Source organism: Delphinapterus leucas, chromosome 1, assembly GCF_059928025.1.
Source record: "Delphinapterus leucas isolate spDelLeu-1000000601 "Yukka" chromosome 1, BTC_Dleu_Yukka2, whole genome shotgun sequence".
In the NCBI taxonomy this organism is placed as follows: Eukaryota; Metazoa; Chordata; class Mammalia; order Artiodactyla; family Monodontidae; genus Delphinapterus; species Delphinapterus leucas.
In genome coordinates, this window is record NC_143129.1 from 40907083 (window position 1) to 40928596 (window position 21514).

General features: G+C 49.6%; 1 protein-coding gene across 4 annotated transcripts in view; it reads right to left on the reverse strand.

Annotated features, from left to right (window-relative positions):
• Positions 1-2139: 2139 nt before the first annotated feature.
• RAB7B (RAB7B, member RAS oncogene family) overlaps positions 2140-21514 on the reverse strand; it is a 28939-nt gene continuing 9564 nt past the window's right edge. For all 4 annotated transcript variants that reach the window (XM_089908593.1, XM_089908586.1, XM_022593619.3 and 1 more), the window contains 3 exons: positions 21125-21340; positions 12981-13106; positions 2140-6355 (listed from right to left, as the gene is read on the reverse strand). In XM_089908593.1, coding sequence (XP_089764719.1) covers positions 6275-6355; positions 12981-13106; positions 21125-21340 — 423 coding nt within the window. In that variant the 3' untranslated portion in view covers positions 2140-6274. The remainder of the gene's footprint in view (positions 6356-12980; positions 13107-21124; positions 21341-21514) is intronic.

A 21514-nucleotide genomic window follows, 5' to 3' on the forward strand; every position in this document is an offset into this window, starting at 1 on the left:
TGTCAAAGATTAGTTGACCATAGGTGTGTGGGTTTATTTCCAGGCTCCCTATTCTGTTCCATTGATCTATATGTATTTTTGTGCCAATACCACGCTGTTTTGATTACTGTAACTTTGTAGTGTTGTCTGAAGTCTGGGAGGGTTATGCCTCCAGCTTTGTTCTTTTTCCTCAGGATTGCTTTGGCAATTCTGGGTCTTTTGTGGTTCCATATAAGTTTGAGAATTATTTGTTCTAGTTCTGGGGAAAGTGTCATGGATACTTCAATAGGGATCACATTAAATCTGTAGATTGCTTTGGGTAGTATAGCCATTTAAACTATATTAATTCTTCCAACCCAAGAGCATGGGATACGCTCTTCCCATTTCACTGAATCTTTGTTGATTTCCTTTATCAATGTTTTATATATAGTTCTCAGCATATAAGTCTTTCACCTCCTTGGTTAGACTTATTCCTAGGAATTTTTTTTAATGCAATTTTAAACAGTATCTTTTTTTTTTTACTTTCTTTTTCTGATATTTCATTGCTAGTGTAAAGAAATGTCACAGATTTCTGTATATTAATCTTATATCCTGCTACCTTGCTGAATTCATTTATCAGTTTTAATAGTTTTTTGTGTGGAGTCTTTAGGGTTTTCTATATAGAGTATCATGTCATCTGCATATAATGAAAATTTTACCTCTTCCTTCTGATTTGGATATCTTTTATTTCTTTTTCTTGTCTGATTGCTGTGGCTAGGACTTCGAATATTGTGTTGAATAGAAGTGGTGAGAGTGAGCAACATTATCTTGTTCCAGAATTTAGCAGGAAGGCTTTCAGCTTTTTACTGTTTAGTATTATGTTGACTGTGGTAGAAAATTCTTGATCATGGCCTCTGGTGCACCAGCAAGGGTTGTGCATGTGCAGGGTGGAATTGGATTGGAGGGCCTGTATGTGGTGCCTTACTCAATATATCCCCCAAAAATAGTTGTACCAGTTTACTTTGGAGCCTATAAGCTAGAGCAGTGTCTTTCCAGGGGTCAGTGCTGGGTTTAGGAAAGGGGGTTCCAGGGTGTTGACAAACTGGTAAGCCCTGAGATTAACCTTGGGAAATTTCTACCTCTAAGTGTGGTAATTCACAAAGGAGTGCACAGACTTGATAGTTTACCTCCAGAGCTGAGCTTCTGATGTTGGAAATGATCGCTCAGTTACTAGTTAACATCCCAGGAGACAGGATCCTCCGATAGGACACTCGAGAGCCAAGAGAACTTGAGATGATCTCACCACATCCCAGGGGACTTGGAATCTTGGCCAGAGCATGTGAGCTTGGAGCATTTCTTAGTCGTGTACCCTCTGGTGGCAGAATCCAAGTTTGTCAGCCTTGGATTCAAGGCCATAGGATGGACTGACTGGAGGCAGCTAGGTCCTGGTTGGAGTTTTGCTTCTTTCCCTGCTTGTACTTTTTTCCACCAATATTAATTTTCCTTCTTTTAAATTATTGATTATGTAATAATTCAAAGAGTTCAAAGTATAAAATTATACAAGGAAGAGTCTTGCTCTCACTCTTGACTCCCACTTGCCCAGTCCCCCTCTGAAAGGTAATTGCTTTTATCCATTTTCCATGCATCCTTCCAGAGTTTTCTTTATGTACAAGCAAAGATGAACATAAAGTCTTATTTAAGCCTCCTGTTATGGAAGAGATAGCATATTATTCCCATGATTCTACCATTGCCTTTTTACATAACAATGAATCTCAGCTATCTATTCCATGTCATTACATAGAATATTTTATTGTTATTAAAAAAATACCTATGCAGTATTCTATTCTATTCCACAGTATTTATTTATCATCCACTATGCACCAGTCTCTATGCTGAGTGCTGGGGTTAAAATGATTAATCAAAACAGGCCCACTTCAATAGAAGTTAATTTAAAAAAAAAACAAGCCGTGCCCTCAGGGACACTACAGTCTAAGTGCAAACAGACAAACAATTATGATAAAATACTGCAGGAGCTCTTCCTTCCAAAAATATTTCTCCAGTCCCAACCCTTGTCAGGCATTGCTCTGGGCATGAGGGAGATGGTGGTGAATAAAACCAATGAAAATCCCTGCCCCGTGGCACTTCCATCCTAGTGGAGCTACTGTTCTGGCACTGTGATAAGGGGGGCTGGGGGGGCACATGGTGGGGTCCCTAACCTGGTCTTGGTATCAGGGAATCCTTACTGAAGGAAATGATGCTTTAGCTGGTAACTAACAGCTAAGGAGGAATTGGCCTGGTGAAGGACCAGGGAGGGGCCAGTGTTCCCAACAGAGGTCCCCTGCCAGGCGGGGCGGGGAGGTGAGAGGCATCCCTGGGGACTGAGAGACAGTCCTCCCTTTGCAGCATCGAGAGAGACTGTGGCCAGAGCTGAGCCCTGACAAGCAGGCAGTGGCTGGCGGTGGTGGGCCTTTGTAGGTCACAAGAAGAACTTGTCCTGTGGAGGCCACTGTGATGGCTGCCATGTGGAGTGGTTAGGAAAGGGACAAGAGGGCAGGCAGGGGGCTCAAGGGGAGGGAAGTGTGGTCTAGGCAAGGCTTGTGGTCGGCTGGACCCGTTGGAGCAGAGGATGAGGGGAGAAGGAAATGAATTCAAGACAAGGACGAGGAGGTGTTGACAGGACATGGTGGGATGTGAGTGGCGGGAGAGGAAGCCTCAGTCTCCTCATCTGAAAAGTGAGGTCAATGCCCTCCTCCGTGGGCTGTTGTGGAGGATTCACTGGTATGAGGAGGGCTCTTGGCAGTGTTTCTGTCCCCTCACTGCCAGCATCCCTTCACCTGGTTTTTTGTTTGCTCCCCTCCAAGCCTATGAGCTTAGTCACAATTTTTCTGTACATCAGCAAGGGAAACCTACTGTCTGATCTTCTAAGCCCTTGCTACCCCCATGCCCCCAACAGGCATGCACAGAGTGTCCTGGTACAGGCCGCTGCCCTCTACTGGAACTAAACTTCCTGCCTTGCCAGCACACACTGCAGAGGGAGCCTCCAGGTGCCATGCAGCAGGGCTGGCCTCACGCAGGTCCACTGTCGCAGCTGTGTCTGCTGTGTGCGGCAACCAGTTTTGGTGTTGTTGCCAGCGTGGCTGCTTTGAGGCTGCCATTGGACTGTGCGCTCCTGGGAACAAGACCCCATTGTGGGCACCTGCCACGTGCCTGACTGCGGCATCTGCCTGTGGCTGTGGATGCTGCAGTGGGAGCCTCTGCTGAGCAAAGAGCAAATGCAGAAACAGCATTTCCCCAAATCCCCTTGAGCACTATGGCACCCAGTAGGGCCTGGCCAGGTTTATTTGGCGAGAAGATCTGGGTTTGTTTTTCTCCAAGTCCCATGGGCGTGTGCTGCCCAGAGCCCTGGCCTGGATTCTCTTGATTATTCTACTAGCAGCCTGGAGCTGCCCCTCGGAGGAGGGCTGTAGTGGGTAGAGGAGCAGCGTGGTTGGAGCAGTCTTGTTAATCTAGGTCCTCTTCTCTGAAAGAATGCTGAGGACAGGGCCCTGGGACATGCTGCCCCCCCCTCCGGCCCCCGCCAGGCTCTAGTGGGCTCCCTTTGGCCAGGAGTTGCAGCCCCACATCCTGCCTCTTTCTGCGAATACCTGCCCCTACTGGCTGGGAACCGAGGGCCAGTCTCAGACTCAGGAGTGGGGGAGGCGGTGTGGAGTGGCCCACAGTGTTTTGGCTCAGTTCCATTTGCCCTGGAGATTGGTCACTAGCATGTCCCCTAGTCTTGATAGGAGGGATGCTGTGGGCCTCAGGTTCCCACTCTCCACCCCCCATGTGAACATTCAGTCCTGGCTCCTGACTCTGGGGAAGATTCAAAATGCGTGGTTTGGGGCTGGTGTTGAATCTCCATGTGGCTTTTGCAAAGACAGAACCTTTTATCTCCGAGCGGCCCAGGTGGGCCTGGCCAGGGCTCTGTCATTCTGGAGGGCACTGAAAACATAGTGCTTACTCAGGCGCAGTTTCCTGGGTGTGTGCCACCTGCGCTCAGAAGGACCCCACGCTTGGTGTAATGATCCAGTGTCACCGTCTCGGAACTCCTCATGATTTTTGGCCAAGGGGTGGGGCATTTCCATTTTGGGCCCTGCCAATTACATCACTGTTCCTATTATACTCTTTGTTGTCTCTGTCTTCCCTTTTATTATCTTTTGAATTTTGAACTATGGGGATATTGAAAAAAAAAACTTTAAAAACTAAATACCACAAAAGATTAAAACGAAGAAAGACACATTCATTATTTGTTGTGCACATTTAGAATGGTTCCTTCGTCCATGGCAGTGCACGAGCTGCTGTATACACACCCACGCACCACACGTCCAATCCACAGTCCGACTGACTCCCAGGAGAGCCTGTGTGACGTGCAGGGTGCCACCCCCATGAAGGACACAGAGACAAAGGTGTGCTCCAGGCCACCTGCTCCTATGTCAGGTCCATGCCGCTGCCCAGGATGTGCTCATTCTTACTTCACAGCTGGGTGGGGAGAAGGGGTTCCCCAGACTTTCTTACTGACTCCCACCTCATATCTTCAGTGTCAGATGACACTTGGAAGTCATAGGCTAACATCCCCAGCTCTGCTGGGAGCTCAGGGAAGAATACTTCTGTGTAGACAGGAGACTTCTGTGGTGGGCATGGATGTGGTCATGGGAGACCCTGGCGGGTCATCTTGCCTATTCCCTTCAGGCTGGGCTCTATCTGTGTTGTTTATCGCCAGAAGAAAAAGAAGATTATGGCTGTAGAGATTGCAGGGACAGAGACTCCATGAGCTTTCCAGGCCCCTCTTCTAGTATTTGTCACTGATGCCGATTTCTTGCCTGAATCACTGATGCTGCAGTTTTTGCTCGTCTCTCTGTAGGCTTAAGAAACTGGGATTTTCCTGCCCCACAAATCTCGAAGGGTTGAAAATGCCCAGAGCCCGAGAATAAGCTTCGAGCATCTACACAGGAAAACTGCAGCTCTTCATGGGCCCATGGAGCCTCCGCTTTCTGCTCTGCTGGAAGGAAAGGATCACTGCTGCCCTCTGGTGGCCAGTTGACAGAGACTCAAGGAGTCATCCAGGGGGCGGGGTCCCCTTTGCTTTTCTCTGGGACAGCAGCTTTGAGTCCTCTGGTAAATTAATCTTTTCACTGTTCCTGGAACACAAGTTTGTCCTCGACCTGGGGCCTTGGCCCTTGCTGCAACCTCTCCTCAGAATGTTCTTTGTCGAGTTCAGGTGGCAGCCCCTTTCTCATTCTCTAGCCTTTGTCAATGTCACCTCCCCAGGGAAGCCTTCATGGACTACTTTGTCTGAAACAGCACCCAACCCCACCCCCTGTCCCTCTCTATCCCATTACCTTGTTTCACTTTGTTCAAGCACTTACCTGCTATTTGAAAATACCTGTTTAAATTCTGTGTTTACTGACTCTCTCCCTCGCCAGAATGTCGGATCCAGGAGAGCAAGGTTGGTTACATTTGTCACTGGACCTCAATGCATCGTACGTAGTAGATACTCAAAAATACTTGTTGAAAGAATAGTAAATGTATCTCAACAACAGCAATTGAGATTCAAGCAGAGGTTCTGGTCTTCAAAACCACACTGATGTGGGCAGGGCACATGTGACTCCCATTTGACAGATGAATAAGCTGAAGCTCAAAGAGAGTTATGGGAGTTGCCTGAGCACCAGCAGGGAGAAATGCACCAGTCCCCGGTGGGTTTTTCCTGCGCTCCCTCAGTCCTGCATTCTGGAGGGGACAAACAGGGGGTGTCCCAGGCCTGAACAGCTGCTGCCAGGGGTTGAGGTAGACCCTCACTCCCTGGCCCCGGTTACGAGGGAGCCTGAGCTGCACCCTTGTCCAAAGCTGTGCTGTGGCTCTTGAGGGTGGTGGTGGTGGATGGGCTGAGGAAGGCCAGTCCATAGGAGAATATAACAGGACTCCAGAGAGAGCGGCCTGTCTGCAGAGATGTGCGTTGTAGAGCAGGGGTGTGGCTGGGAAGGGCACGTGGCAAGAAAGCTGGAGTCCGCGAGGGAATCGTGACTCTTCTGGGGTCTGGCTGTGACATCCGGAGTTTCATCCAGGCTCAAGGGCCCAGCCCCAGCCTCTCTACACTCAGCCTGAGGCAGGGCTGCCCTCTGGTTCTGGGTCCAGTGCAGATGTGAGGGATTCAGGGCTCTGGCCACAGAGCCTGGACTACCATCTGAGTTTGGGCGGGCAGTGGGGCTGGTGGGGGCCCAGGACGACCAGGCCCTGTGCGTGCTGTGTCCCTGGGTGTGCAGAGCGGGGGTCTGGAAGGTCAGCAGCAGCTGCTCTTGGACGGGTCTTCTGGTGAGAGCTTGATGGAGTCTGTGAGGTGATTCTCCAAGACGCTTCGATACTGGAGAAGGAAAAGAGGAGTCAGCGTTCGCATCCTGGCAGGCAGACACCTGCCCTCTATTTCTTTTTTTTTTTTTTTTTTGCGGTACGCGGGCCTCTCACTGTTGTGGCCTCTCTCATTGTGGAGCACAGGCTCCGGACGCGCAGGCTCAGCGGCCATGGCTCACGGACCCAGCCGCTCCGCGGCATGTGGGATCTTCCCAGACTGGGGCACGAACCCATGTCCCCTGCATCGGCAGGCGGACTCTCAACCACTGCGCCACCAGGGAAGCCCTGCCCTCTATTTCTTAATGGCCGATGGTGGTCGGGCTTTCTGTTCCCCCACCTTGTGCAGCTGGGAAACTGAGGCCCGGGGGGGAGGAAGTCTTCCCCCCCCCCTTCCTCACCTCCTCCTCCAGCTCCTTCCCAGGAGCCCAGAGCAGGTGGGCGGCTGCGTTAGAGGCCCAGGTCTCCTGACCTCCAACCAGGTCCCATAACTTGCCATTCTCCAGAGGGGACAACTGAGGTGACGTTTGTCCTCAGGCAGAGATGATGACGGCCCACTCCTCATTTCTGCAGGAAACCTCTCCCTGCAAACGTCCCCACACCCCAACCTTCTCTCACCGTGCCCACCTCTCAACCTCCCACCATCCTCTGAACTTCCCATGTCCAGGGATCCCTCCCTAAAATAGACTCAATGCTTCTACTGGGGCTTTTTGCTTCTTTGCCCACCTTCCCAAAGTCTCCTGTCCCAACGAGGTCCAGAGAAAGCCCCTTCTCAGTCTAACAAGCCTCTCCCCACCCAGCTGGCCACTCCTCACCTATGACCCACCCAGCTTGGTTCAAGGGTGAGGGCGTCCTTCCTCAAGGAGATGGGTTCTACACACTGAAGGGTCTCTTCTTCGAGGGATCACATCTCTTTCCTTGGCCAAGCCTCCCCCCAGTCTCCGAGCTCCCAGCATTCATGTTCTCCCCACAGCCGGTGGTGTGTGTGTGAGGGTGAGTGGGTAAGTGGACACGCTGGTGTGGACCTGGGCTGGACAGAGCCCCCTGTGGGGCTGTCTGTCTCAAGTGCCCCTCTGAGGGGACAATTTCCAGAAGAGCGGTTGTGCCTTCACTGATTTTTTTCTCCTCCATGGCTCCTGGGCTCTGGCTATGGTGCCCAGCTCATGAATGTCAACCAAACCCTTAGTGCCGGTGACTCTGGACCCCAGGAGGCTGTGTCAGACCTGCCTGCGGCACCCTCATGATGGTCAACCCCCAAGACACATGAGAAGGTCCCATGATGCCCTGTCACTTGCTGCCACCGCCAGACAGCAAGCAGTAGGTTAGCCTGACAGCACAGAGCTCAGGGCACCAGGCCTGGGACCCAGCCCTTCTTCCCACTGTTTTCTTCTTTTTTTTTTTCTTTTTTTTTTTGCTGTACGCGGGCCTCTCACTGTTGTGGCCTCTCCCATTGTGGAGCACAGGCAAAGGACGCGCAGGCTCAGCGGTCATGGCTCACGGGCCCAGCCACTCCGCGACACGTGGGATCTTCCCGGACCGGGGCATGAACCTGCGTCCCCTGCATTGGCAGGCGGACTCTCAACCACTGCGCCACCAGGGAAGCCCTTTGCTTCTTGAAGAGCCCCCATTTCTCACCCGCTCCCTGGTAGGGTGTCCGGGCCAGCAGAGCACCAGCTACCTTTAGTCAGCCGGGATGATGGGCTTTGAGTAGCCCTCAGCAAATTCTTTGGAGCTATTAGAATTTTATTTGTTATATATATATATATATATATATATTTTTTTTTTTTCATTAGGAAAGATTAGTGTTGGGGAGTGGGGGGCAGTGTCTCCCAATGAAAGCCTGTCCCTCTGGGGATGTCTCCACACCCCAGTTCCATCTTCCCCTCCGCTGGGGAGGATCCTAGCCCACTGCTGGCAGAGCCGGCCCAGCGCACCACAGGCCTTCCCCAGCCCCTCGCCCTGAAAGAGCAGAGTCCTCCCCTGAGGTGCCTGAGGCTCCTTCCCCCAGCACTGCCCAGGTCTGCTGTGCGGGCTCGGGGCTGCACCGCCCGGGACACCATCCAGTCCTCCAGCTGGCCCCATCTGCAGGGCCCACTCACTCCACTGACACACTGAGCCTCACAGGGAGAGATGAGGGGGAGTAGAGCATTGCTGTTTAAGTCCCTTTTTAAGCTGACTGATCCACTTCTCCCAGAAAGACAGGCTTTTGAAAAGATTCTCTTATTTTTTGTGCTTTCCTGGTCCCCCCTCACCATAAACATCAAAGAGACCTTGCCTGGGATCAGGAGCTTTCCTAGCTGGGTCTTTTGGACCCAGCGGGCAGGGCCTGTTGATTCATCACCCCTGAGTATGCCTCACCCTCACGTCCACAGAAGGCCCAGCTGGGATCATGAACAGAACCTGTGCCTTGCCCTCGATGCCAGCCTTTGGGAGGGAGAGTCTAAGCTGAGGGCTTTCTGAGCTGCTTTGCACTTTATTCTAGGAACAAACAATGCTGCCTTTGAAGGTGTGAGAAACGCCCTCGTTCATTACACACCGGCAAAGCCTGAGGTCTTCATGCCAGCTCTCTTCACCCAATAAGAGTCACATCCTCCCCAGGTCCAAGTCAGCCCTGAGCTCTTCCCATTTATGACATCATTTCACTCGATAATGGCATCATCTCGCTCCTCGGGTTTCCTGCAAACCTTCCAAGTCACTGGCAGTCCATTATGAGATTTCCTGTGTAACTCTTTTCTCCAGACCCCAGTCATCTTAGCAAGTATGTGCATGTCTAACTGTAAAGTAACACCATAGTATCCTAATGCATCATTTCAGTGGGGATGTGACTGTGGGAGTCTGCCCCTCCAAGTCACTGGTCACCTCATAGCCCTGACTTTAGATCCTACATCCTGAGGACCTCATAAAAGTCCTATAATTTCACTAAGCTTACCTGCCTGTCAGCCTGCTTCCCTCCCGGATATGGCAAGTTTGTCTTTCTCTAATTAATCCAAAAGGAACCGGCCTCCATGCTGCAGGTCACGCCGGGCCCCAGCAGGGATGGTATTGCCAAATTGGTAAGAGCAAAATCCCTTCATCCCAAATCCCCCAAAGCAGGTGGGTGTCCCTTCTTTGATTATGAGGGCATTCTTAGTCATATTTTGGAATAACTAAATACCCTAATCCTGAAAGTGGCCAGATTGGGAAACTAAAGTAACTAGCTACCTTCTCTCCTTTCAAAATGTAAACCGAGTACCTCTTCTGGCGCTCTACCTGTAAGCTGCTCTTTCCATCCAGAGTTCACTGCAGAACTCAGACATTCCAAGGAACCTCAAGGAACCCCAAATGCCATGTGCTCCATTGCCTCCTCCTCTTGTGACACTTTTGCTTTCCCCTCTCTTTTCTATCTTGGTCTATAGCATCACTAATCAATCATCCCTCCATTTGCCAAGCTAGAAACCTCGGTATCAACCTCAACAGCTCCTGATTCCTTCTCTCCTACATTTGATCGTCATCAACCCCTGACGGTTCTCCCTCCAAAGTCCCTTTAATCTACCCCGTCCTTGCCGTCTTCATCCTCTCATGCCTGGACCTTTCTGAATCACCCATCAAGGGCATCCTCCTTGAAGCATGAAACTTCCCTGCTGAAAGCCCTTAGCCATAGCTTTCATTTAAACATAGCTACCTTTTATTTAATGCCTTCTCTGTGCTACCAGATTATTTTATTTAGCCCTGGCAACAACCCCATGAGGAAGGTACTATTACTTGTACTTTAAAGGGAAGGAGGTGATGGCTTAGGGGAGGCTGTATGACTTGTCAGGGACACAGTGAGTAAGAGGTAGAGCCAGGAAATAAGCCAGACCCACCCGGCTTAAGAGCCCAACTCTTCCCACCCCAGGCTGCGGCTCCCTCCTTATTCTAGCAGCACCTCTCACGTCTTCCTCTCCAAATACTCTGGGCTGGGGTGAATGAGCACATGACCTCCCTAGGAAGGAGGGGAGAGGTACTTGTAGGAAATGTCCTTGAAAACTCCTGTTTGATTTTAAAGTATAGATTTGGAAACTCCAGTTTCACCTTAAAAATCCATGTGAGTTTTCACATTCAGTGCTCCAGTAGTTATGTTTATTTTAGGGTGAAATGTTTCCCTTCCAGATTTCTGAATAACAGAGACATTGCTGGAAGATGCGCCCTGCTGGCCTCCAGGTCCGTACTGGGCCCCTGTGTGCCCTGGGAGTGTGGTAGCGGGTCTAGAGGTCATGGGCCTACAGTATGAAGTCCAAGGTCTAGTTGGGGCTCACCAGGCCTTCATGGTCTGGTGCTGTTGGCCTTGAGAGCCCCATCGCTCACCTCGGCCCAGCGGCCCCACTTCCCTCCATGCCACGGTTCTTCCTCTTACAGACGGAGCCCACAGTGGTCCCTCACGTGAGCCCTGTGGACTCACGCCTGGGTGAGTCCTCTCTCCGCCCTTCTCTCCGCCCTTCTGCGGCTCTTGCTTGTGCTTTCAACGGCCTACCATGTCCCCCACGCAAACTGCATATGACCTTTCAACCTCCAACTCACACGTCACCTCTCTGGGCAGGCATCCCTGCCCACCCTCGCCACCAGCACCTCTGAGTCACCTCGATGCCTTGGCCGTGTCACCTCCCCACCCCAGCCCATGGCACTTACCTCACTCCATGGCAGTCTATCTGTTTTCTTTTTTCTTTTGTAAATCTATATTTTTTGTCTTTTCCATTATGGCCTATTACAGGATATTGAATATAGTTCCCTGTGCCATACAATAGGACCTTGGTGTTTCTCCATTCTATATATACGAGTTTGCATCTGCTAATCCCAAACTCCCAATCCTTCCCTCCCCTCGCCCCTCCCCCTTGGCAACCACAAGCCTGTTCTCTCTGCATGACCTCTGGTTTTGGATGCCTTACTCCTTTACCTGACCGTGGGGCCACTGAGGTCCACATCTCCAGCACTAGCCTGACAACTCAAGAACGTTTATGGGATGGAATTATTTCCATCTTATGAGGAAATTGAGGCTCAGAGAAGTCATATGTCTTGCCCAGGGGTCCACTTGAAAGCATGAGGGCGGGGTCAAACCCAAGTCAGTCTGACTGCGGGTATCACACCCGTGACCACCAAACTTCTCATCGGTAAATTTCCCCCATCATTGTGAGGGACTGACATGGGGTCGCCAATCCATTCTTTTGCCAAGTAAGGACAATGGAAAAGAAAAACAAGCAGACAAACTACCATCCACTCACATCACTGTGTCATAAAAGTGACACAGCAGGAAGGACATAGTTTCAAGAATGAAGGACACTCCTTCTCCAGAAAGGACAGATGCTAACTGCACACAGACACTGGCTGTGGGCTGAGGGAGCTTCCCTGTGACTAAGCACTTGGCAATCATTGCACTGTGTTTGTGGAGGATCAGTGATCACGTATCACCTTATGAGGTCAAACAGCATCCCTCACCTTCCAGGGAACGGCATGAGCAGGCACATCTGTATCACTGACTGTGTGATAGAGCAGCACTTCTTGACCATGTGCTAGAGATAGACACCCCTCTTCTTCCTTTTAACATGACACAGTGAGGGCTGGGGGCCAGGAGGGGAAGCATGAATAATAGCACACGGGGGCAAACTCTGAGATGAAGGCAACGGGGTGTAAGGGTGGCAAGCTCGAGCCCTCTCCCTGGGCAGCTGCTAGGGGTGGCCGCTGTCCCTCTCCGTTGTGGACAACCCACAGGGCAGGGCCAGGCAGACCAGTGACAGCAGGCCCTTCCACAGAGGGGAGCCCTCCGACTGCCCATCCTCATTTGCTCCTTTCCTCAGTTCAGAATCACTGCCGTGATGACCCTCTCCCCATTTCTAAGAAGCCCACCTTGATTGCATATGGCAGAATAATGAAACATGCTGAGCCCCTCCCTGTGCAAATCTCTCACGGACCCTCTTCAGAGTTTCTGAACTCTATATCAGAACGGCATTAAAACCCTGCTAATACTGCCAGGTGACCTTCTCTGATCTTCCTCTTCTCTCTCCCCCTTCTCTCCCCTGCAGTGTGGGCTGTGTGTCCCTCCTCTGGGGCCCCATCACCAGTCCTTGCCCACCATACAGTGCCTGCACTGCAGCCACTCCTGTGCCGATCTGTCTCCCTTATGAGAGCAAGGGACCTCGGAGCCCTGGATGGGACCTGACACACGTGACATACTCAACACATGCTTGTTGAGAGACTACACCAAGTGGTCTACATCTATCCATCATTTTGATTGGAGGGTGTCAGCAACTCCCGCAGGCTTCATTATTCCACTTGGACCAATACTTGGCACCTTGGGGCTTCTCTCCCATCAGTGAGGACTGAACTAGAGCATTACTTCTCAAACTCTTACTAAATTAGAGTCTCCAGGGGTGAGGTATCGAACTGTGTTTTTTAGAAACTCCACAAACGATAATCAGCCGGATTGAGGGACCACTGATGACGGATTCTAAGGAAGCTTTATGCCTCTGGTATTCTGTGGTTCCAGAATTGGAATACTGTTGAGCCCATTCAACAACTGATTAATTAAGATGATGAGCAATCCTGTCCCACCCTCGTGCCTCCCAATATATACTTTTCCGGACGCTCCTGAGTTGCCCCATCCTAGGGGGCAGCTGGCAGGTGCCACTCACCCTTGACAGAGCCCGACTGGCCAGCATCTCGAAGGCTTGTACCACATTGATGTCATTCTTGGCACTGACTTCAAAATAGGGAATATCCTTCTCTTTACACCAGTCTTGGGCTACCTCCTGTGGCACCTGCATGAGGGGAAGAAATGATCACTGTTCCTGTGTCCCCATCTCCACCATCCCCACCATGATTATCACCATCATCACAGCCCCACCTTCCCCACCACCACTCTCATTTATTGAGAACCTTCCATGTGTCTGTAAGTTTACAGGTGTTATTATTATTTTTAAAATTAATTAGTTAATTAATTTATTTTTGGCTGCGTTAGGTCTTCGTTGCTGCGTGCAGGCTTCTCTCTAGTTGCAGCGAATGGGGGCTACTCTTCGTTGCGGTGTGTGGGCTTCTCACTGCGGTGGCTTCTCTCGTTGTGGAGCGCGGGCTCTAGGCACATGGGCTTCAGTAGTTGCGGCTCGCGGGCTCAGTAGTTGTGGCGCATGGGCTTAGTTGCTCCGCGGCATGTGGGATCTTCGTGTCCCCTGCATTGGCAGGCGGATTCTTAACCACTGCGCCACCAGGGAAGCCCCACGTGTTATTTTTTAACATAAGCCAATGAAGTAGCTATTGTTAGCTCCATTTTACACATAAGGAGTCCGAGGACTGGAGTGTGTGGGGCTGAGCAGGGTTTGAATACAGACTTGGAAGAATTAGAGCCCTCTGCACTATGCCATCTTCTTAAGGCCTACACTAGGAGCTTCTTCCTGCCATTGACTCCTTCCTCAGTCCCTTCAAAGGGAGGTGGACATAACAGACACTAGCCAGGGAAGGAGGACTTCCTTCTCCTGAGCTGGCTGACCAGACCCACGCTGCTGGGCAGAGACTCAGGTCCCTGTTAACCCTTCTTCCCCAGGGTAGAGTCTTTGGAACAGTTGATAAGCTCCCACTCTGGGCCAGATACTAGGTTAGACATCTGATCATATTAACTCACTTAATCCTCTAACAACCTTGTGAGATGGGTCTTTTTAGCTTCACTTTATAGATAAGAACACTGAGCCTCAGAGAGGTTCAGCAGCTTGCCTCAGATCACACAGCTAAGGAAGGCAGAACTTGGATCCAGCCACAGCTCAGTACTCCCATGGCATCTGCACTGCCCTCTTCAGGGCACTGCACAAGAATTCTGCTGGTCTGTCTCTCCCACCGGACTGCAGGTTTCTTGAACTCAGGGTCAGGACTTTTAGCTCTTGGCCTGGCACCATGAACCACTCAGTACAGGCTGAATGAATACGGCTGTACCCAAATGCAAACGCCCATCACAGTTTGAGGATGTTACATTGGAGAATGCTCTGGCAGCCCTGTGGGTTACTTCCAAAGACAATTGGTTCAACTGAGTTTAGTCTAATCAATTATTTTGGGGAAGAGGGAATGACCATATATTGATATTTGCTGTGCCTGATACTTTCTAACCATTATTTCACTTTAAGGGAGCCAAGGTTTTTCTCATGGAGAAAGAATCTTTCCGCCCCTTTCCTTGAACCCAGGGCAGCCAGGGGGAGATCTGAGACTGTTCCTTGTCACATTGTCTCCTGCAGGTTCTGAAAAGTCTAGCTTACTGGGATTCAAGGAACCATCACTGTCCCCTGTCTCTTTGGCCCTTGCTGTCCTGGCCTCAGGAGTGGCAGCAGGCCCCAGGGGCTCATGGCTCTCTTTCACAAAGCCTCTGTTGTCCAGTGGCATTGCTCTGGTATTGTGAGGCTCGCTTCCTAAGACTGCAGGGTAGAAACTGGGGTAGCTAAGCAGCCTGCCCTTTGGGGAGCCCGGATGACACTTCTGGCCCCCCATGCTCAGTCTCCCTGGAGCTGTTGCACTTGAGCAGAGCAGGGAGAGAGTCCAGGCCCTGGTCTTGGCCTCTGATCTCTAAGGTCCTCCTGCCTTTTGGGGCGAGGGGCCCCCGAACTGGCCACAACTGCTCTGTTCTGTGGAGCATAGACGTCCTTGATCTGGTGAACAGCCAAGAAGCCTAACAGATCGGGGGAAATCCTGAACGACGTGGATGAGAATCAAGGGTGGCCAAGTTACTGATTATTATTGCCCTTACTAGTAACGCACAAATAAATAATCACTAGAAATTAACGTGTTATAATAATACCTTGATGGCATCTTTGGAATCCCAAACGTTTTGCATCTTTTAAAGTTCTTTAAAAGGCCTTAGGGTGGGCTTCCCTGGTGGCCCAGTGGTTAAGAATCCACCTGCCAATGCAGGGGACACGGGTTCGAGCCCTGGTCCGGGAAGATCCCACGTGCTGCGGAGCAACTAAGCCTGTGCGCCACAACTACTGAAGCCAGTGTGCCTAGAGCCCGTGCTCCGTAACAAGAGAAGACACGGCGATGAGAAGCCCGCGCACCGCAACGAAGAGTATCCCCCGCTCGCCACAACTAGAGAAACCCACACGCAGCAATGAAGACCCAATGCAGCCAAAAATAAATTTAAAAAAATAAAGAAAGAAAGAAAAGAAAAAGAAGTTAAAAAAAAAGACGTTAGGGCAAGGACTGGACTTAGCCTTCTTATTGCTCCCCCTTCTTTATATCCTACCGCCACCAGCTAATGAGCATTTTTCTGGGCACGTTGTTGGTGCTCAGGAGTTGCAGTAAAAATGGAAGTAAATTGCAGTGAAGTTAAGTGTCTCTGCTTCTCCAAGAGGCAGGGAGATTTTTCATATGCCATGGCGTGAGAAGCTGAAGCCCAGACTGGTGCCCAAGGTCACCCAGAGACAAAGCTAGGAAGACAAGCCCACACCTACAGCCCGATGATCTCTCTGTCCCTTCTCTACCACTGACAGTGACTGGGCCTGCCCAGAGTCCGGTTATGACAGACGTTTTCTCTCACTCCTCCCCGATCATTCTCTGTCTGGTTTTTATAGAGTGATTAAATACACACTCTAGAATATCAGTTGAGATTGTGTTGCAAATTAACATTCCTTTTATATCCCCTCACCTCTCCCACTCAGCCTCAGAATGTCGCCCTGGGAAGAAAATGACCCACACAGCACTTTTCCCTTCCAATTCTAGTTACAGCTTTATGATTTTTAAAATCATCTTGTCTTCTTTTATTTTTAAAATAACAGCTATTTATAATTTAGGCTCTGACTGTGGAAATAAACTCAGGGTGTCAGCTGTGGGGACATGGGAAGTATGAAAATTTTGAAAGTGTTACTTCCATTGATTTTGTTTTGGCTGACAATATACTATTTTTTTTAATTAATTAATTTTTATTTTTGGCTGTTTTGGGTCTTTGTTGATGTGCGTGGGCTTTCTCTAGTTGAGGTGAGCAGGGGCTACTCTTCGTTGTGGTGTGTGGGCTTCTCATTGTGGTTGCTTCTCTTGTTGCGGAGCATGGGCTCTAGGTGTGAGAGCTTCAGTAGTTGTGGCACGTGGGCTCAGTAGTTGTGGCTCGCAGGCTCTAGAGCGCAGGCTCAGTAGTTGCGGTGCACGGGCTTAGTTGCTCCATGGCATGTGGGATCTTCCCGGACCAGGGCTTGAACCTGTGTCCCCTGCATTGGCAGGTGGATTTTTAACCACTGTGCCACAAGGAAAGTCCCGACAATATACCATTAACATTTTACTTTCCCTGTTACAATTTGGCTTGTTCATTAAAAGTCAGATGTTTGACAAAATTAGTCCACTTTGCAGACTTTTATTTATGATGCTTTTCCATCTCATATGCATCTAATTAATTAATTTGTTTGTTTGTTTGCCTTTGGCCACACCACATAGCATGTGAGATCTTAGTTCCCCAGTCAGGGATTGAATCTGTGCCCCCTGCAGTGGAAGCGCGGCGTACCAACAACTGGACCGCCAGGGAATTCCCTAATATGCATTTATTTATTTATTTATTTATTTATTTTTGCGGTACGCGGGCCTCTCACTGTTGTGGCCTCTCCCATTGCGGAGCACAGGCTCCGGACGCGCAGGCTCAGCGGCCATGGCTCACGGGCGCAGCGGCTCTGCAGCATGTGGGATCTTCCCGGATCGGGGCACGAACCCGCATCCCCTGCAGCAGCAGGTGGAATCTCAACCACTGCACCACTAGGTAAGCCCCTATTTATTATTATTATTATTTTTAACCTCTTTGTTGGAGTATAATGCTTTACAATGGTGTGTTAGTTTCTGCTTTATAACAAAGTGAATCAGCTCTACATATACATATGTTCCCATACTTCCTATGCATTTAAAATGATCAATTGTGTGTGTTAAGATTAGCGTACCGATACATCTTAAACCGATCAAAAATAACAAAGAAAACATAATCGCAATGTTATGAATTAGCAGTAAGTTAGAAACTGCCTGAGTGTAGAGCAAAGAATTCACATCCTAGTGAATAAATTCCTTGTAGCATAGATGCTAGCAGAACTGTTCTTTCCAATAAACTAATTTTTTTTCACTTTTACCTTGTGTAGAAGGAGTAGGGGTTTTAAGAAAAATCTAAGTCAGTAATTTCTTTAAAATTATCCTGGTGAGGTATTGATTGATTGATTGTGGTAAAATATACATAAACATAAAATTTACCATTTTAACTATATTCAAGTGTACAGTTCAGTGGCATTGGTACATTCACATCTTTGTGTAACCATCACCACTGCTCATTTCCACAGCTTTTTCATCATCCCACATCTAGCATATATGTTTTAAATATTCATTTTCGTTTTGTTAAGTAGGAAGAGCTTCCCGATCTTCCCAGCCCACACCTTGGAGATATTAAATTAAGGAGGGTAACATGACTGTTCCATGTATTAAGACTGCCACGTGCTTTGTAGGCATCATTGCCTATAATCCTCAAACAACCTCATGAAATCTGAGTCTGGTCTCTATTTCACAAAGAAGCTGGAACTGGCCAAGGACACACACGAATTTGAGCATGAATTTGAGCCCAGAGAAGGTGCCCCTTCCGGTGGCCCTCAGCGCTTATCCACTCAACCCTGTGCAAGCGGGGAGCGTCTCCGGCCTGGATCTCCAAGCCCAGGGTGTGCCTCTCAGCGACTGGCGGTGTCCCCTGCTGGGTCTGTGCCGTTTGAGGGCAGCTGCTTCCCAGCCTCACCTCTAGCTCCACGATCCTGGGTCTCTGGATGGAAGTCCCTCTGCTCTCCCCACTTCCAGTTCCTCCTCTCCACTTCCCTGTGCTCATTTCATGGCTGCGAGCACTTCCTTACACCCTCTCCAGTGCGGGTTATTTCCACACCCTACTCAGTACAGACCCCAGAGACCTGGATGGGCTTGCCTGGGTCTTTGCTGCTTCTTTCAAACTTTTATTCTTCCTCTCTCTGCAGAACAAAGCTCATCCCCCTGCAGCTGGGATTGGACCCCCTCTACCCCTCTGAGTCATCACCTATGCCTCCCATCCTGCCAGGTACCCCCTGGTTTACTGAACACTTGCAATCTTGTGAAGCTTCCTCTGCATGCAGCCCCCAATGCTCACGAGAGCCTCACACTTCCTTCCCCTGTAGCCGTCTTCACCTTCTCTCCACTCAGCCTCTCCTTCCCAGGCCCAGACCCAGGGCCTCCATTGTCTGGTCTCCTTTCCCCTCCCTCCTTCTGCCCTGTTCCTCAACCTCTGACAGCCTCCTGGTTCTTCAGCCTCTTCTTGCCTCTCCTCTTTCCTCCATGGGTTCTCAGTGAGTGCCCTTGCAGCTCTGTTCTTCAGCTACTCTTGTCTGGAAAAACCTTCCATCAGGTCCCTGGCTTTTACCCCATGTACCACTGTTGAAGAAAAACACAACACAGACTCCACTTCAAACTCCTGGTCTCCCGAGCCCTTGGTGTCACCCATCAGTTCTGGTCTTTGTCCTTGACTAGCCCCTTCACCCGTTTCTCTGCAGAGTAACTGGCACAGCTTCACCATGATTCTTGAGACTCCTCCTGGGCTCCCTCCTCAACAGAAGATGGTGCCTCTTATTTCACTGCGGAAACGTCGGACTCTCAGTCTTGAACTCCCTTGACTGCCCACCCCACGACTTGCAGGTATGTGAAGCAAGATGTGAAATGGAAGTTTTGGCAGAGACACTACAGTGTGATTGATGCCAGGTATCAAGTTGGTTGGGAGACAGACCACCCCTGGGACCGTGCACATTTCCAAAAGTTCATGACCAAGAATCTGCTAGACGACTCTAACACCCCCGGCATGGAATAAAAGGATTGAAAAGGAGGGTTAGAAAGGATTTTTTCTGTCGGGGGGAGAGTTGTGTTGGGGGGACACCCCTCCCAAGAGGGAGACCATGTAAGGCCTCACCTCTGGCCAAAAGAGGGCTTCAAGGAGGCCACTTGGAAAGGTTAACATATGACCCCTGGAGTTTGGTGGCTACAGTGGATTGGTATCTGATTGCATCTGAGGGATTTAAGGCAAAAGGCAACAGGGCAGAGAGAGGACAGACTGCACTGAGAACGAATTACCCTTGGCCCTACAATGGAGCCAGAATGCATGGGTGTGCCTTATGAAAGAGAGGCGGGCTCCACAGAGAGCTAACCAGCCTGGAGCTGTTGTAAACCCCATCAGGAAGAGTGTCTGCAGGAGGAGGGGACCCCATGGAGTGGAGGATGGCTCTTAAGCTCCTACATTAGGAGCTGAGGAAGGATATGCAAGACCCTTGTCAGGGGAGGTACAGTTAAATGTTCCCAGAGGAGACCTCTTAGGACCCAAAGGAGTAATCCACCAAGAGACAGCTTGAAATACCTGTTGGGTCCGGACAGCACAAACTATCTTAAGACAGTACCAGTCAAATAAGGGTTTTTTCGCTTCTCCTGACCTCTTATCCCTCTTTTTGCTTCATTCCTGATGGGGTCTGAAACCAGAATTATCCCGAGAAGGGGAGGAAGTGCGGACACATAAAGTTGGCAATGAGGTGCCCCTCCTAGACCACAGTGTTCTCGCTTGCGGCTGGCCCCAGTGGACAGAAGAGAGACCCCGTGGCTGTGAATGAACTTAGGGCTTTGATTCTTATTTGAGATTGGATATTTGTAATGAGAGAATTGACCCTAAGTTTGCAGCCTGAAGTTACCATAGAACTGATGACTTCTAGATTTCTATTTCCAGCACAGACTTCTCCTCTGACGTTTCATTCTTATGTGTTCTAAAGCCTACTGGTCATTTCCAATTAGTTGTTCTCCAAGCTCCTCCAACTCAGCATGTCAGAACCAAACTCATCTCTCTCTCTCTGAACAAGAGGCTCTTCTTTATGGTGGTAATAGTTTAGTTGGAAGCACCACCATCCATTCATCCACCCACCCATCCATCATTCCAAATGATGCCTCAGTTCTCCTATCACTTTTCTCCATTTGAACACTTGTGAAAATGTGGTTCAGATATGAACCCCATTTATTTTCTCTATTTGAAACACTAAGACAACTTGTTCAGATGCTCTTTTTGGTGTCCTCTGGGCTTTGTTTGGCACAAGAGCATCTTTTATAAATTGTCTACCTTTATTCTTTTCTCATTAGTAGGCAACGATGAACAGAGCTCTACTCAATGCCACTGCAGTGGTAAACACCTACATAAGTGTGGTCACTGCAGCCATGGAGCAAGCCGATCATTCATCAAGTGGCTGGCCAGATGATATAGAATATGCTTAAGCTAATAAGAAATAAATACTGTATTACTACTTTCCCAGAAAATTTGTAGTTTCAAGAATTCATAACTGCAGACCCCCTATCTGACCCTGGGTAGAAATACTGTTCTACAGGTTAATTCAAATCCCACCTGCCTACTTCTGATGCCTTCATTCTTCCATTCCCTGTCTCTAGACAAAATTGCCTTCGGTTCTCGCCTCACATCATTCTATTTCTTACCTTTGTTCTTGCTGTTCCTTCAGCCTGGAACCCACTTCCTTATAGGAAGCCCTTTCTATACTCTGGGCTTAAGTAGATAGATGCCCTTTCACTATGGTCCCCAAATATCCAAGGTGTATCTCTATGATTGCTTATGATTTATCTTATTGTATCATAAGTGTCTTTAAATTATCTGCATCCATTACTAGACTGTGAAATTCTTAAGGTAAGGACTCTGCCTGATTCAACTCTGTATGTGTGGGACTTAACTCAGTGCCTGGCATATAGCCAGTCCTCACATGTTTGGTAAATGAATGAATGAATGAGTCAGCGGTACCTGCCGGTCTGCCAGATCGATCTTGTTCCCCAGCACCACCATGGGGTAGGACTGCTCCATTGGAATGGTTTTGGCCAGAACATCATCCCTCCAGGTTTCCAGGGCTTCAAAGGTCTCCAGGTCAGTGACATCAAAAGCCAGGATGCAGCCATCAGAGCCTTTGTAGAAGGTAGACACCACGGAGCGGAATCGCTCCTGTCCCCCTGTGTCCCAGATCTGGAGGGAAAGAACAGAGGCTCCATGGGGCTGTGATGAGTGGCTGAAGGTATGCCCAACCAGGTCACATCATCTCAAAGCTTCCTTTTCTGGGTAGGGGGCAGATAGCCCTGGCACAGGTGCACGAGGTCCTTTCACACACGGGCATCACACACCCTGTCACCCATGTACACT